Raw genomic sequence first — 18,215 nt, forward strand, 5'->3', positions numbered from 1 at the left:
CACTGGAATAAGCTCCCCAGGGAGCTGACTGGGTCACAACCTGTGAATGCGTTTAAAATCCATTTGGCAGCACTTAGGAACATGATTTATTGATGAGTGGTTAGAGTTAGGGTAGTATGCTTAGGTTGTGGTTGGACTTGATTATCTTGAAGGTCTTTACCAATCTGATCAATTCTACAATTCTATGAAAGCAGAAAACGATGCACAGCTATTTACACACCACTCTCTTCTCACACATCTTCTGTTTCAATCATTTATTCATTTAAAAACTTTCCATTTTGGTTTGAAAAGTTGGAAAACATACTTAACTGTGCTAGGGGAATATTACAGTAAATTCCAAATCTTTACAAAAAAACCCCATCAGTTTAGTACAATATAACCTAGACAATTAAATGTATTTTCAATATTACTGAAAGTAACAAGGAATCTTCCTTTTTATATTATTATTTAAACAACTATTTAAGCAACTATGGAAGATGTAAAAAAAAAAAAAAAACCCACACATTTCAAATCTGATGTATTTTCACAACATTTTAAGAATCAAAGCTCTTAATCACTGCACCTTTGCAGGTTCTCATATTTTACAGTTTCTGAAGATTTCATGGTATAACATGTTCTATAAAAACATTAAATTTTATATACATGTGTGCATATATGCATATATACTATATGTGTATCACTGTTGATCCATCTTTCCAAGTCGCCGCCGCCGCCTACAGAAAGATTTTAAGTTCCATTTGTTTGTCTCCAACATAAAAGGTCCATTGTAGACAAACAGCAATGTCATCTTTTCATTGTAAGTGAGATTCTGCAAGAGCTGAGGAAAAAAACTCAAAGTCAAAACAGCTAGAAAATACTATGTTTCCCATTATCTAAAAAATGTGAATAAGGTTAATGCAAAGCTTTGACCTTAAAAGGTGAACATTACAGGATGAATTTCCTAATTTTTTTCTGATAGATGATGTATAATTTTTTCCCAGAAACCCCCAAAGAGACTGTACACACAATTCACACAATTACATTTCACTTGTTTCTTTACTATGAAAAAATGTTTCTATCTGTACATTCATGCAGTAAATGAAATCTTTATTTACTTGCCCTATCCATAATTACCTAATTTTAGATTGCTTTGACCTCTAATCTTGCTCTACAGAAAATATTCACTCCCAATATGATGGTTATTTGTTTCATAGTTTGATACTACAAATGCTGATTTTCAAACCTAGGAGTCACTCCTGAGGAATCACTCATTCTGACACTGAATTACATTTATTCAGAATACAACTTTCCTTATCTTTATTTACATGAAGTGGTATCTCAGTACAATTCCTTGTAGTAGACCATTACAACTTCAGCATGTACTTATTATCTCTTTACTGATGATTTTACTGAAAAAAAATCTGATTATGCAAAATAGAACAAGAAAACAAAAACAGAAATCCACAAACAAACAAAAGAAATATAGTCAAAACAAAGATCTCAATATTTTCTCTTCATAATGGCATGATGCTGCTGCTGAATACTGGTCCTACATACTCCTTTATCTTCCTCTTACCATAGACTCTTTTAAACTCTGAAGTTTCTCCTTGCTTCTCATTTTTCCTTTGATCTTTCTGGTTAGCTCTGCACATTCAATTTTTTCCCTTATCTATTCTAATTTGGCAATGAGCTCAACTTTTTAAAACAGACTCTGAATCTCCCAGTCATCTTCTAAAGCCCCCACATGTTAGAATCACTTCTAATGGTAGAGCTATACTTTCAGTATCCATTCAAATGACTGCTGATCCTCAAAGAAAGAGAAAAGCAGAACCAACGATAAGGACAGAAATCACAAAAAGACAAAATGAGACAGATATATGGAACAAGACCGACAAAAATAGCACAAAAAAGAAATGATTGACTGTGTGGAGATAAGTAAATTGCAATATCAGAAGGAATAACAAGCATCACCTTCCTTCTATTTTTATTTATTTATTTTAGGTTAATGCTACAGCTGGCCTTTCCTAGGTCTTTCAGTTGTTCTTTCAACAAAAGAAAATCACATAATAACCCAGATTTTCTAAAATGCAGTGAAGATAGGGATGTAGTAAATCTGATATCTTAATAATAAGTATAAGGCCCACTCTTTCCTCCCTGGCATACAAGTAATTTTCAGTGTTTCCAGCTGCCTTGTGTTAGTTGAATGTAATATCAGCCTCTGTTCAAAGCACAGCTGAACTGCCACTCTATTTGACAACCTTTTCAAGTTATACCATCCAACTCAGAAAGTCAACTGCTGACTTTCTGTTTTAACAGATATAACTGATTAAGCACTGTCTGTTCCTGACTAAAACGACCTTACCAAGCCATTCTCCATGGAGCGTAACAATGACCTTTTCTGTGCTTCTAAGCCCCTATTCACCAACTGGGTTTACTCCAGTAATGTGAAACTTCTCTAGATGTTCTGAGGCCAGCAGCACTAGCCAGTAGCACTAGCCTTTTCCACAATCATCTTTGGAAGTCAGTCTGCTACAATTACATTTCTGTTTTAGGTTGAGGCTTTACATTTGACAGTCTTGTGACAATGTACCCTATCCACCAGCACTTACCTTGGTCTGCTTCCACTCAACCTAGAAAAATTGAATGTCTTTATGATGGCATGAGTCTTGATACATATAGGTTGTGTGAATTCCTGGCAAAACCGGCCTTAAAATTGATAAATTCTGTTTCAGTTAGCCATTTAATAGTAATTCCTTTGGTAATACAAACCAAAGTTAAGCTACTCAGTGCTTACAGAGTCTATCACACAAAAAATGAACTCAGCTACACACAAAACTTTCCCTCTCAGCCACATACCTTCGGTGTAATTAAAAAGTACTGTGATGTGCCTTCTTTACAAGCAGTTTTCACAAACATTTCAAACACTCTTCGTTCATTCACTGGATCCATACCCTTAAAGAAAAAAAATACATATAGGTTGTTCTCTCCACTATTTTATAAGAAAGTGCAGTAAATAATTGTATATTATATACTATCTATACTCACCTGATTTATTTCATCCACAACCCTGAAAGGACATCTGTTGAGTTCCTGCAGAGCCATCAGGTACAAAACAGTTGAAACACTCTTCTCACCTCCACTCTGATGATACGGAGTTAATTCATGAAGATCAGTGAAGTTATGGAATTTCACTCTTATGCGAATCCCGTACTTATCGTACTCCTCCTATAAAAGTAAGTATCAGTTAAACTCAGCTTCTACGTACTACAGTTTCATAGAACAATAAAGGTTGGAAAGACCAGTAATATCACCTAGTCCAATCATAAATTTACACCTCTGACTGCTCCAGACCTTATCATTCGGTGGAACAAATACCCTCTTCTTGAAAACCCCTAGGGATAGCAGATCACTTCGCCGGGCAACTTGTTCCAAAGCCTGATCACTCTTTCAGAGAAGAAACTTCTCCTAATATCCAACCCAAACCTCCTCACCACAACACGAGGCCACTACCTCTCGTTCCATCACTAATTACCTAGAAGAAGCCCAGCTCCTTTCAAGGAGTTGTAGAGAATAGCAAGGTCTCCCCTCAGCCCCCTCTTATCCATACTAATCCATGGAAATAACAAACAGCACTAAGGATAAGACAGACCATCTCAAAAGGTATTTGATTGTTCCTGTTTGTTTTGCAACACATACTTAAGAGTTTTTACTGTACTCACTGGAAATTGACAAAGCCTCATGTGAGACATCAGGAACACAACAAATTCATGTAAGGAGAAATAATTACAAGACCTCGGCCCTCCAATTCCCACTCTAAATGCACCTGCACAAGCTTAAAGGGGTTTGAGAGAAGTATGCAAGGTCCAGGCTGGCAAAACCTCCAAAAGGAAAAATCAATCTTTCAGTATGGCTGCAGCATTATCAGAAAATTGGACCTTTGTTGCTTATTGATAACATCAGTTCTTACAATACATATGTTTTCTAGTGTCTATCAAGAATGATGCTGAAAAATTCCTGTGCAAAATGGAGAAAGGTGAGGATTATCACTTCTACCACTATGAATTCTGGCTATTAGGTGCTACTCAGTGAAAGTCAATAATTTTAGATTGGTTTTCTTTAGGATGTCAAAGAAGAATCTAATGATGTTTTTTACACTTTAGGTACTGTCACCAAGGAGCTCATAAGGCGAACTCAAGGCTCTTACAGCGTAAGCTTGATGAGTCTAGAACTGCAGTGTCACAAGAATATTTGTATCAATAACAATACTGTCTAGAGGGTCTCTCCGCTCATGTTCACAGGTTAATGCAAAAGAGACTCCTGTAAAATAAAAAGATAAGAAACTCAAGAACTAGAATACATTTTCTGTTTTTTGTATTATACATGTTGTTCCCATGCTGAAAAACCTTTACGTATTGGTACAGTAACACTAGTTAACCTCTTAAATTGTATTTGGCATCTTCCAGGAAAAAGGCCAACACCTTCCAAAGGAAATAGGAGGCATTACTTCTGAAGCAGCCCTCAAATTTCATTATGTTGTGCCACGATGTTAGGGATAGATGTTGGTGCCATGGAATTAAGAGTTTGAATCTTCTCAGTGATATTCCATTACATGTTGTTGCTGTGCAACAGCAAGCAGCAGAGATGCAGTCTGACCAAATGGTGTTCGTCAAGGCAGTGCATATGAATCACGGAATAGCTGAGGTTGGAAAGGATTCTTTAAAGACCATCAAGCTCCAACCACCAAAGGTTCTCACTGAATTCCCCCATGCAGAAAAAAATTGCACTTACTGACATTCACTGGCATCCACTAAACATTTATGGATGCTAGCAGAGTGAGGTGGTGGGTCACCTCAGCTGGTACAAACTTTCTCAAGTGTGGGATGTAGGCTCTTGCCCTTCAGTAGTGAAAATGAATACCTAATGGTGCTGACTATGCTAAAAATAGTGTTTTGTAGCTAAGAATTTGCTCTATCAAATGGTGTTATCATGCGCTTTGTATCTATTGTAGTTTCCATGGAAATAAATAGCAGGCATTACTTTCAGTGCAACCTACAGACTTAAACAGTCTCAGTTCACTTTGCTTTTTAACTGCCTTACTGTTTTTCTGTGCATTCTCTCCCACTTTTATTTTTAGATAAAGGATAGTATCTGTGTAATACAGAACTGACTTTGTAAATAACTTCTAGAAGAAATGAAAAGCCCATTTTTTTCTGCCCAACCATTTCATACTGTTTTTTATATATTTTTAAGCACTGTTCATGTACAGAGCGTTTCCAGTTACTGTTCTGTCCCGAACAGTGAGTCTCACTTTAAGTATTTTAAGAGCTGTTTGAGTAATTTGCAACAAAACAAAACAGCAAAAAAAAAAATGCACCAACTATAAATACTGTGAAATGTATGCAGTACATTAAAAAAAACAAAAAACTTTAAGACAATCGTTACAGTGGTTAATTTAAAACAAAACAAGCCATTTCTCTTCAACCCACTCCAATGAGTATCACTGATTCCCCCAGGGTACCACTGGAGCATAAAACTTTATATCAGGGGTAAGTATTAGTAATGATGTAACATGCTGATTGTTACTGCTCCAAAACAGCCAACAGCTGATGAAAACCATAGATAAAATTAAATCATTAAAACTATACCAGCTTTCAGCCACTAAATAGTAAAAGCACACATTAGTAAATTAACAGACTTACAGGTAAAATAAATGTAATGCTTCTAACTGAGACTTGTAGCAGAATGGAAAGGAAAAAAGTCAGAACTAAAACACACATTTACACCTAATACAGTAAAAAGAAGGAAACAGACAATGTTCTGAAATTTCAGATCATGTACTGCTCAGTCACTGATTTCCTTGAAGGGTATGTTTTTGCAGAAGGCAGAAGTGCTTCCCAAAATTTAAGATCTAAAAGAGCATTCTAAAAATCAATCTTTTGTGAAAAGACAACAATTTTGTGTTTGAGAATGCTGAGTGGTTTATTCAGCTGTAGGAAGCACCCAGAAGTCAACGAGCTGAACTTCTATGCAACCGAACAAAGTTTCAGTTACATTTTATCAATCAGTTCTAGCACATAAAGCGTTCATCGATCAAAAAAAAAAAAAAAAGAACTTCAAAACAACATCTTCCCTACAATCCAAATGACAATTTGTTATTTTGCCAATACTTAAGTGAAAGACGTATTAAAATGTGAATGTAATATTCTTCTAGGTGAAAAAAAAGTCATACCTCATTTTCTACATGAAGATCAACTTCACCAACACTTTCCATAGAACTAAAGAAGCCACTGAATTTCTCATTAATGCTCTCAATCATCATTTTCAAGGGGTTTAACCATCTTTCTTTGATCTATAAGTGAAAACATCCATGTAAAATATCAATTAAAGATAATTAAAGATATCAAAATAATAAAAATATCATAATTACAGAAGCTCACATCTCATTTTATGCTTTTTTTGTACTTGCATTCTATTAAGATGAAGGCACACTCATACCAAATTGCTAATTTCAACTATTACCTTTGAAATAGTTTGCTTGTAGTTATCCAACTCCTTTTTATTTTCCTCTATATCTTCTGTCAGCTTTTGTATTTCTTCTATTTGCTTACTGCATTCTTCAACAACCTTTTAGAATAAAAAGGAGAAGTACATATTTACCAATTCTAAAAGCAACTGTAAAAATACAATTCTGTTCAAATACAATAATATAACTGTAATACTGTACAATGAACAAGACATTTCTAGCTTTAAATTATATTACTTATTTCAGGTTACTACAACTTAAAAATAAAACAGGCACAGAACACACTGTTCTTTAGGAAGGACCTACTCAAAATTCTAATAGGTGCAGAATCTGGAATTTACAGACACTGTTTCTGCTGTCTAGCTCTTAGACCAAGAAAACCAGTACAGAGTGGAAACTAAGTATAATAGGGGTGAAATAAAAAGAAAGGATGGTAGAGAGAAAGAAGTCAACATACGGAAGCACTCAGGCCTGTGAAACAGGAGACCCTTGATTTCTCTTCATTCAGAAAAGCATCTATTTCCTCTAATGTGTTTGGAAGAGTCTGAAAAGCCTAGAAGAGAAAAGACGCATGTGTTTTTCAGCAGTGGTAATGAAGAGCCTGTTTGCTAAAAAAGAAATCCAGTTGTTATGGTTTTATGATTTTTGTTGTATTATTGATATACCACATCATAACATCATGTGGTGTATTGGAAGTTAAGGAGTTAATGCTCCAGCTCCGTGGATCATCAATAATTCTGGTGTACCTGTCTCAGAAGAGGACTACATTCTCCAGAGAACTGTGCAATGCTTTGCATTTTTACATATTTCCACCCAGAGGGAAAGATAAAAACTGTCTGCAGTCACGGGACACGCTCTTTCCTTTGGGATGGACTCAGCAGTGGGTGCTCGCTGCCGTCCGCCTTCAGCGTTAGCGTAAGGCCTTCGGTTTATCGGACACTCTCTCTTGCTCATTTTATTTGATTCATTAGCGTCAATTCCAATGATATTGTATTATATTGTGTTATTTTGCTTTCTGATATCTTATTTAGTAAATTAGCTTTCCTCCTCAGATCGTTGCTGCTGTTTTGTTCCTAGGCCCATCTTCCTTCTCCTTTTTCCCTTTTCCCCCTTCCCCTTCCCCAAGGTGTGGGCCCGTGGGTCCCTGCCTCAATTGTCACGGCACCGGGTCAAACTGTCCCGCAAACCGGTGACACCAATAAGCCACAAAACATTCAATTACTCATTTTCATTATCACAGAATTGACTTAGTTGAAAAGGACCTCGAAGATCATCCAGTTTCAACCAACTGGCCGTAGGCAGGATTGCCAACCACTAGAGCAGGCTGCCCAGAGCCACATCCAGCTTCGTCTTGAATACTTCCAGTGATGGGACATCCACAGTCTCTCCAGGCTACCTGTTCCAGTGCATCACCACCTTCTGAGTGGAAAAACATCCTCCTAACATCTAACCTAAATCTCCCTGTCTTAGTTTAAAACTATTCCCCTTGTCCTATCATTATCAACCTGTGTAAACAGTTGTTCCCTCTCCTGTTTATACGCTTCCTTCAAGTACTGGAAGGCCACAGTGAGGTCTCAAGAGAATTATTTCCACAGTGTCTATCAAAGACACACAATTAATTGCTCCATACTTGCCTAACTTACGTAGGTACAGATGCTCAGATGTGGCATAAGCCAGGGCGATGCTAGCTAAGTTATACAAATGCTCCCAAAGGCTGCAAAGAACTACAGGCAGGTAGCTAGACAGCCCAGATTTAAGCACTCTGATGTTACTCCACTTAAGCAAGAAGCTAGAATAATATCGTCTTAGACTATTTCTGTGAATACAAACTCATAGACTTATTGAGATTTCAGACAAATTTTTCTCTTCTCTGTGCACATAACAAAGACAAAGTAACCCAGCTTTTACAATCTCACTATTGGAAGATGTTTTAGAAGACCAAATAGAATGGATCATTAAAGGATCATTAAGGGATTAAAGGATCAATAAAGTGGGAAAAGACCACTAAGATCACCACCTAGTCTGACTGTAAATCCATCACCACCATGCCAACTAAAACATGTCCTTTAAATACCTCATCTACACATTTCTTTCCATTTTTCAAATCCATACCTCTCAAATTTAGAGAGAAGGAAGAAGGACTAAACAATCTGTTCCTTTATCCAGACCTCATTAAATCTGTGCTCCAGATCTGTCATCAGATTCATAGGCCTTCTTTGTACACATTCCAGGGTCTCAATGTCTTTCTTGCAATGTACTTTCCTACACTGACTATACTTTTCTCACACAAGCCAGGATGCTGCTGGCTTTCTTGGCCACCTGGCTCATGTTCAGCCATTCACTGACTAACATCCCCAGATTTTTCTCCTCTGTGCAGCTTTCCAGCCACGTTGCCCCAAGCTTGTAGTGTTGCATGGGGCTGTTGTGACCAAAGCACAGGACCCAACATTTGGTCTTTTCGAAGTTCATACAATTGGTCTCAGCCCAGTGATCCAGCCATTTCCCTCTGCAGACCTTTCTACCCACAGGCAGATTGACACTTCTCCCCAGCACGGTGTCATCTGCAAACTGAGGGTGCACTCCGTTCTCTCATCCAGACCATTAAGGATACCAAACGGGACTGGCCCCAGCACTGACCCCTGGGGAACATCCCTCAAAAGCAGTCACCAGTTAGATTTATCTCCATTCCCCACCACTGTCTGGGCCTGGCCACCTAACCAGTTTTTTATCCAGTGAAGACTATGCATCTCAGCCATGAATTGCCAGCTTCTCCAGAAGAATGCTAGGGAAGACAGTGTCAAACGATTTGCTGAAGTTTTTGCAGACTACATAAACAGCCTTTCTCTCATCCTATGAGCAGGTTGCCTGGCCATAGAAGACCATGAGGTTTCACAAACCTATGCTGGCTAGGCTCGATCTCCTGGTTGTTCCACACATGGTGTATGACCACACTCAAAATGATGTGTTCGATGACCTTCCTCCATACAGAGGTTAGACTGATAGGCCTGTAGCTCCACTGATCCTCCCTCCAACCTTTCCTGTAGATGGGCAACACACCACCAAGTCTCCAATCATCTGGAACCTCCCCAGTTGACCACGGCTGCAAATAAATAATGGAAAATGACTTGGAGAGCACTTCTGCCATCTCAGTACCACTGGGTGGATTCTACCTGGCCCCGTAGACTTGACATGGTCCAGGTGGAGTAGCAGGTCACGGATTCCTCCTGAATTCTGAGAGGATTTTATTCTGCTCCTCATGCCTGTCTTGCAGCTCAGGAGACTGAGTACCCTGATGATAACTGGCCTGACTATTAAAGACAGAAGGCAATGAGTACCTCATCCTTTCCCTCATCCTTGGTGGAAATGTTCCCTGATGTATCTCATAAAGAATGGAAATTCTCCTTGGCCCTCCTTTTGTCATTAATACGTATTTGAAAAATATTTGTTACCTTTTTAATACAGTGTCCAAATTAAGTTCTAGCTGAACTTTCACCTTTCTAATTTTCTCTCAGTGCATCAAAGCAATATACTCAACATACCCTTCTCAAATTGCCCATCCCTTCCAAAGGTGGTGATCTCTTTTTTAACCCAAGACTTAGCAAAAGCTCCCAGTTCAGCCATGATGGTCTCCCCTGCCAGTTCACTTTCTGGCACACAGTAACAATCTGTTCCAGCACCTCTGAAGTCCTTGAGGAATGCCTTGCCACTCTGGATCCCGTTAGCTTTCAGAACAGTCTCCCAGGGGATGCTCCCAATCAGCATCCTAAACAGTCCGAAGTCTCCCCTTCAGAACTCCAAGGCAGCAGCTTTGCTGACTTCACCATGAATGGAGAACTCCATCATTTTGAGGTAGCTATTCAAAGATAGCTTCTGATCACATCTCCCATGAGTTCTCCTCTGCTCAAAAACAGCAGGTCTCAGGGGGCACCTGCCCTGGTAGGCTCTCTTTAGTAAACCGTTTCAAGATAAAATATGAGTCAATACTAACAGTAACATAAATGATCTGTTGCTGGTACCTTCCCAGTATTAAATACAAAGTACTAAAAATAAGAATGGCATATGTTAACCAAAATTTAAGAGAAATACAAATTTTATTTTTGTACATACCGTTTTAAACTCTTTTGGAAGCTGCTGACCCAGATTTATATTGCACATCTGTTGAGCTTTTTTCAGCAGTTCCTTGCAGTTCTCTCTAAGAATTTGTTTTCTCTCATCCAGTTCACGAAAACGTTGCTGTTAGAAAAGATATATATTTTAATATCTGTTTTACTTTAGATTTTATATTTCTGGCCATTATTGCCTCTGAACATTCATTATATTTCACTGACTCCTGAAAACTATGCTGAACATCTAACCTCCACAGGTTACTGCCAATTAGGTGAACTTCTGTTCTAACCTGAGGTGACAACAGCTTACCAGCAACAAATGCTACTGAAATCAATGAAAGTAGGTGAAATCAGATGGCTCAAAATAAAATTTAAAGAACCTTCATTTCAACAGATAGAATTCAGTCTGCTCTTCTGTTAAGTCAACACACATCAAGGTAAATTGATAAAAAGCATTCTCTAAATACTTTTTTGTACCTTCAACATCTCTGATCATTGACAATTTTACACTAAATTTAAAAATAAACCAAATAAACCAAACTAAAAACAACCACAACATAACTACTTGTGATCTTTATGTTTTATTAGCCTCTATTTAATTGCATTTATCTAAATGGGGGATATTATTTGAAATTGCACAGGGTAAATCTCATAATTATGTCATTAGAAATCCTCCACTTGCTGTCCTATATTCTACTTCGGCCATGCAGCTAGCAAAATAGAAGACAGAAATACTCACAATTTTTAATCCAACACTGAAAAGTAAGTGCAAAGCAGAACAGACCTATGATTTTCATAATGCGACTTACCACAACAGCAGTCAAAAATACAGTTTAGAAATTACAACACCTACATAAAACTCTAAACTAAACATTATCTGTAAAATTGGCATCCAAGAAAAAAACTCAGAGAGTGCTTCTGGCCTCAGAAATCTCACTCACTTCTCTCTGCACATAGCACTGGCCTAACACGTGTTGATCTGAGACACACGTGAGGACAAGTGTGGAATAACTGCTTCTTACTGTCTCCCAGTTCAGGTGTGCACAGCTGCAGAGAGCTGAAAGCTGCCAATTTAGAAGTGAAAAGATGATAACTGGCCATATAAAGACTAAGTTTTCAATTCAAGTTATTTTACTCTACTGTTATTCAGTGACTGACTACACATGCAATTCATCTTTTTAATGGACAGTTACAACACAGGCATTCACAAAACGCCAATTCAAAATCCATCTGTATGCTATCTTGTTTCAGAATTTCCTTCTAGCAGTTTGCAAAGTCTAATATACTCCTACACTTCAGAGTGCTTTATCTCCCCATCTTTTATTGTTTCATGTTTTACTTAAATATAGGAGCCCTCCAGTGACAAAAAGAAAAAAGTTCATTTAGAGTTTACACAGTTCAACATATGTAAGAAACACAGATTTACATCTTCAGCTCACTATATAAATTAAACACATGATGTTATTAAAATAACACCACAGTTCTGACATGTACTTCAACAATAAACACAAACTCCAAATATCTGTTGTTGCTAACTTGACTTGTTCAGAAACATGCACTATTTTGGACTTTACAACTTACCAGTTCTTAATAAATAAAATAAAATAAAAAGCCACCCATAAGGCTACACACATACCGCCCTCCCTACTGTACTCAGCGCCAAGCCCTGACAAAAGGAATGTAAGGGAACTTCTCCTAAGTGTAATAAATAGAGTATGTGTTTGCTTCCAATCTTAATCAGATGTTTACTTAGATATTATTGAGCCTCAAAATTTCTTAGGAGATAAATATCATGAAGAAGTGCTAAGCTTCACAGCTTCTTCGGCTGATTCCTACCATACCAGTTTCAACAATGCACCAAAACAGTGCATGATCTGTACTACCAAAGTGTTTCATGATCAGAGGAATTAATAGCCTCTTAAGAATCTTAACACTTAGGTTTTAATTTAGTTTCCTTAAATAGCTTATCTTTCACATTCTTATTTCTGTATGGTTTTCTCCTTTTTGCAGGTTTATTTTTATAAAACCATGCAGCAATTTTACACAAAGCACTCTGATGGCATCCTCAAGAACAGCTTTGGAGCAAGACTACCTTAAGGCAAAAGTGCTGCAGAAAAAAGATCTCACAGACAATCTAAGAAGTCAGAGGGCAATCTAAATACAGTATTATTGCAAACAATACTTAATTTGAGATAGTATATAATTTAGCTAAGAGTACAGAGACTTCCCTGGTGGAAGCACATGTTAAAGCAGAAAATGAGACACCAGAGTGTACAACGTACACCCACAGTGCAACAAAGGAAAGAGAATATCTTAAAAAGCCAAAAGACTTAATTCAAAGACTTAACATGCAACATCTGGGGAAGCTTGGCTTTGAACTTCTATGTAAGGGAAAACTTCAAACACTTGAATAATTGTCACAGTTTTATGATTTTTGTTATCAGTGTTCCGCATCATAACATCATGTGAGGCACTGGGAGTTAAAGAGTTAATGCTCCAGTTCCATGGACTGCCGAATATATGCGTACCTGGCTCTGAGAAGAGAAGAACTACACACTCCATATCCCAGTGGACTTTGCATTCCCATTTTCCGCCCAGAGAGAAAGATAAAACTGCATGAGACCCAAGACTGCCACTTTTTTTGCTGCTCATCTTGGCAGTGTGAGCTCCCTAGCCGTTTCGCCTTCAGTACTAGAGTAAGTCCTTCAGTTTTCAACAGTCTCCCTCATTTTATTTATTAACCTCAGATTCAATTATACTGTATTATACTCTGTTATCTTGCATTCTTCTTTAGTAAATTAGCTTTCCTCTTCAGATCACTGCCACTGTTTTGTTGTTAGGCCCATCTCCCATCTCCCTGCCCTTCCCTGAGGTGTGGGTCCATGGGTCCCCCTGCCCCATTAGTCACAAACAGGCCATGAACTGCTGCTCATCCTCCCCCTCTTTTTTTCCTTTTATTTTTCTTCAGGCTGGTGGGCATGTGGACTTGCTGTCCCCCTGTCACACACACAGACAGATCTAGAGTTAACTCTGTGAGAATACTCAAAAGTTTTCCTTCAGAGCAGTTAAATTTCTTGAAAGACTGATCACTAGGATTACTAATCACAGGATTAGGGTTTTTAATGTTCCTAAAATCAAGTGAAGCAACCATCACAAATATAAGCTCTGATCTTATTTCCTCTATTTAAGTAGCTGAATGCAGCATCAGTGACTAGCAGGACCTCAGTTGAACTAAAAACCCGTTTACTTAAGAAATGAAGCAATTTTTCTCTAACCAAGAATTGTCAGAATTTTACCTTACACACACTTATTTATCTGACTAGGCATCTACTTATACAAAGCTAATCTCTAAAGGGTGAAGACCATGGGAACAGAGAGCAAAAAGTATTAAATACATTTATCAGTGACAATACAGACTATTCCAGGAAGTTGATAGCTTTACAAAACATTCTTACTCCTTAACAAGCTCAGCAATATAGCAATTCAGATGGGATTTTGACAGTCTGAATAACAGCCATATCACATAAGATATTTGATCCAACACTGCCTTCCCAGACAACATCCTGGACTTGTCTCTACCTGTAAGTTACTACTTGGTCAAGTTCTAATTTTCCTAGTTCTCCTGCTAGTGATAATAACTGTACTTTCCAGTAGTTTTTCTGAATATATGCTCAGGTCATTACTACTCAGAATGTATAACCACCCAAAATAAAAAACACTTTTCAACTGCTTTCCAATTTAACAGAATTATTTTCTCTATCACATAAAATCAGCATTAAGTTACCGTTAACCTTACTCTCCCAAATAAGGAACAAACCTACCATTCCAGAGCTGTATGTTGAAAAACCGCTTGTACTAAACAAATATGCAAACTGAACTGCAAACAGCAAACCAATACACCAGGAAGAACAACTATCCTGATTCCTCAGAAACAGCCTGTGTATCAAAATTCCTAACAAGATTAAAGGTAGAACTAGTAAACACCTTTTCTCTCCATCAAGAAAGACACAATCACACTATGAGAATATCAACTATGAAAGAAAGGACACAGCAGCTCTGCTGTATTCTAATGAAATGTGATCTGGTTCATCTTGACTCTGCACTGACCAAGTAGGTTGGGTCTGCTTGTCTATGACAAATTCAGAACATTTCCAAAACAGAGCAAACCTTTCTACTCAGACTATCAAGGACATGAAAACTGATCAACAAATTTTCACAGAAGTTTAGACATCTTAATTGATAATCAACTTTAAATGAAGAAATCAATTATTAAACCACAGAAATCAAGGCTAAATTAGCTGTTATTGATACCCATTCCTAAGGAATGTTACATAAGCGTCCTCTTCTACACTATAAAGGCTACACTACAGAAGATAGTTTCATTGCAGATATCACATTATCCACAGAAATAGTTACCTCTGAAGCCTGTAGCTCTACACTTCTTGCTTTGTACTGTGCTTCTAGTCTGTTCCTCTCAGCATCCACTTCAGTGCTCTGAAGGACCAAATCTGCTTTGTGGATGTTCAGTGATACATAATGCTGCACAGGAAAACAGATGATGTATTTTTCAGGAGACACTCAAAACTGGTATCATCACTATTAAACTTTAGAAACTGTGCTTTTTTTATTTTTTTTTTTATTTTTTACAGTCATGGCATACAATTCCAAGTTTTCCAACACAATCATTTTTTAACACAGAAGAAAGGTGACTTATTGTTGACTTGAGCTCTTCAAGATGCAGAGTTCACTTGCAGCTAACGAATTTTGCACCAGAAAAGTACATTCTCTGTCCCTACACCACATACTTACATGTGAAATGTAAGAAAGTCATCTCAATTCTTTCTGAGATAAAATCCTACAGGTAGAATTTGTTGGTTTTCACAAGTCAGAGAAATGGAGAAAACTCAAGAAATAATCACATAACATATACGCTTCAAATTAATAATGCAACATGAGTGAGTAAATGTGAAGTACATGCAAAGCAGAAGCTGTGATGCTCCTAGCACGCCCTTACCCATAAACGCAGAAGCAAAGTTTTCATACAAACAACAACTGCTAAGCATAACAAAAGCTCTGGATGCCTCTCTGTTAGTAATAAATCGGCACAGGTCCTGAAGTGTTGTAACACGAACAGTGCACAACCACAGTCAGGGGCAATGTTTTGCACGTTTCTTCTGACACATACAGGTAACACTTGCAACTCACTTTAGTGTGACCCACAAACTGGTTAGACTGCTTTGACATTAAAGTGGTCATTTTTTTAAAACAAGTCAGCCTCAGAAATAGTCGGGAAGACTTCAAAAATCATCGCTGTATTCTTGACCATGTGATGAGTAGCTTGATTCTAAAAGTAAAATGCACTGAAAATACATGTTCGCTGTTTTTTGTTTATAATCAGTATCTAAGTAGAAAGGAATCTCCTCTCTCCAAGAATGGGAGCACTAAGTTGCCACTATAAGGGAAATGCAGGATGAAGGTTTAGTGTGAGCTTCTGATCACAATAGTGAGCCAATGTCTGAGATCCTCCCTATTTGTCATTTCAACTAAAAGATTCTACAGTGTGAACCTAGACATAAATGCAAGTTTTATTGTCTGACTGTTTAAAAACTATCATCAGAGAAGCTGACTAAAAAGTTCTAAAGAAAATTCATTAAAAATAGAAGACGTTCAAAGAGAGCAACACAAAGAGTGCTAGATGCAAAAGATAAGCCAGTATCTGCAACAGTGGAACACTTCTCTTACTGTCAACTGAATGTAGATAATTGATTTATACCAGGTTTATGCCAGATACACTATGCCTTAGACATTTCTGAAAAAACGTATGTGTTTTATTACTCTGATCCATCCAACACCCAGAACCTCACAAATCAATCACATCATTAACATGCCAACTCAAAAATTCCACACATTTTAAATTTCCTTCTGTGGTAGAACAGTGTTCTAAATATACAAATTAAAAAGTCTTTTGTCCTTTTGTCACTTCAACAGCCTAACTACAATGCCAAAGTACAAAACGGAGAGACTACCACAGACTTAAGAGCATACATGAAGTCTAGTTTGGGAATAAACAGAAATGCCTGGGTTTCAATTATTCTGATAAAACATACATTAAAACGTATTTCTTGAATCAGACTGACATTAGTAAGGCATGCCAAAGAGGCACACAGGCTCTAAGTGGCTGCAAGAATTGCACCACTTTATTCTGAGCGCAGAGGCACAGCCAGATTACTTTGCAAGTAACTGTTTCCTGTTGGGCCATGATCATGGACCCTTACAATTTCAGGTCAAGTTTTTTCACATTGGTCCTCGTGAGCCTATTGTGGTTTAATTCAGCAGGCAGCTCAGCATCACACAGCCCTCCACATTCCCTTCTCAGTGCAATGAGGAGAATTGGGGGAAAAAAAAAAGTAAGAAGCAGAACTCATGCTGAGACAAGAATGATTTACTAAGACAGAAAAAGAAGAAAGAATAATACTTATATCATCATAAGCTTTATAGTTTTCTGCATAGTATGGAATACCAGTTGGGGTCAGCCATACTGGTTCTGCATCCTTCCAGCTCCTTTTAACCTACCCCAGTTCCCTCAGTGGCAGGGCAGTACTAGAAGCTGAAATGCCCTTGGCTCTGTGTGGCACTGCTCAGCAAAAACCAAAGCATCAACACTTTTTCTGCTGAAGCCAAAACACACCACACACTGTGAAGAAAATCAACTCTGTCACAGCTGAAATCAGGACAGAATTCAATTGTGAGAAACTCATTAAACAAAAGAAACAGAAATATCAAATGCAAATTGGTTAAAAAAAGAAACAATACAGTTCCTAACAGTACAAAACAGTTAAGTTACAATAAATATTTTTTAATGTTCTTGTGTAAGGAACATCTTCCCTACTTGAAGCAGTACAGTGGACATTCAAAGGGCCAATAAATATTTTTTAAGTGAAAAAACTAACAGAAAGCAGATTATAAACTGAGAAGAAACAATTTGCATAAACATGTAATACTCTGAAAAAATGCAAAGAAATGATTACACAGTTAACTCCTGTATTTACTGAGCTAGCCCACAAAAGATTTTCATCAGTGAAAGTCTAAACTGAAGCTAGCAAATGATCTACAAATTGAGTCAACAACAGATAAGAAAGTGCAAGTTCATAAAAGCTTTAAAAGAAGCCTAAATTCAAGCAAGATAGCTTGAAACTATTTGCAATAACACATTCAAATGTTGTATAACTCTTGTTTACAAGACCTAAACTTTTCACAATGCTGGAACAAATACCAAGAGAAAATACATACCTTTATGTGACACATTAATTCTCTAACAAGTCTTGCTTTTTGACTATTTATTGCTCTGATGTTTACTTTTGCCTGTTGAGATTCCTTCTCTAGGTTGATAGGATTTTGTTCCAGCTGTCTTATACTACAGAAGAAACCAATATACAATTAATTGTAATTATAATAAATTGCAGAAATATTTCAAATTCTTGATCTCACATGACATGAACAAACAGCTAGCAAGAATAATAATTTCTATACATTCCAAACTTATCAGAGGCATTCTCCATTCAAGCATCCTAAGAAAGCTGAAATGATAAAAAAATCAAAATTAGAGA

The 18,215-nt window shown here is 37.4% G+C and overlaps 1 protein-coding gene across 1 annotated transcript in view; it reads right to left on the reverse strand.

Annotated features, from left to right (window-relative positions):
• Window positions 1–641: 641 nt before the first annotated feature.
• The window catches only part of LOC136054334 (structural maintenance of chromosomes protein 5), a 48,529-nt gene continuing 30,955 nt past the window's right edge, over window positions 642–18,215 (reverse strand). The window contains exons 16-24 of the mRNA XM_065745558.1: window positions 17,899–18,022; window positions 15,025–15,147; window positions 10,610–10,735; window positions 6,960–7,055; window positions 6,499–6,603; window positions 6,209–6,328; window positions 3,025–3,204; window positions 2,836–2,931; window positions 642–817 (exon numbers count right to left, since the gene is read on the reverse strand). Of these exons, the coding sequence (XP_065601630.1) occupies window positions 677–817; window positions 2,836–2,931; window positions 3,025–3,204; window positions 6,209–6,328; window positions 6,499–6,603; window positions 6,960–7,055; window positions 10,610–10,735; window positions 15,025–15,147; window positions 17,899–18,022 (1,111 nt within the window). The 3' untranslated portion in view covers window positions 642–676. The remainder of the gene's footprint in view (window positions 818–2,835; window positions 2,932–3,024; window positions 3,205–6,208; window positions 6,329–6,498; window positions 6,604–6,959; window positions 7,056–10,609; window positions 10,736–15,024; window positions 15,148–17,898; window positions 18,023–18,215) is intronic.

The sequence above is a fragment of the Cyrtonyx montezumae genome, unplaced genomic scaffold (genome assembly GCF_038088225.1).
Source record: "Cyrtonyx montezumae isolate F1298 unplaced genomic scaffold, pur_monq_1.0 scaffold_36, whole genome shotgun sequence".
Lineage (NCBI taxonomy): Eukaryota > Metazoa > Chordata > Aves > Galliformes > Odontophoridae > Cyrtonyx > Cyrtonyx montezumae.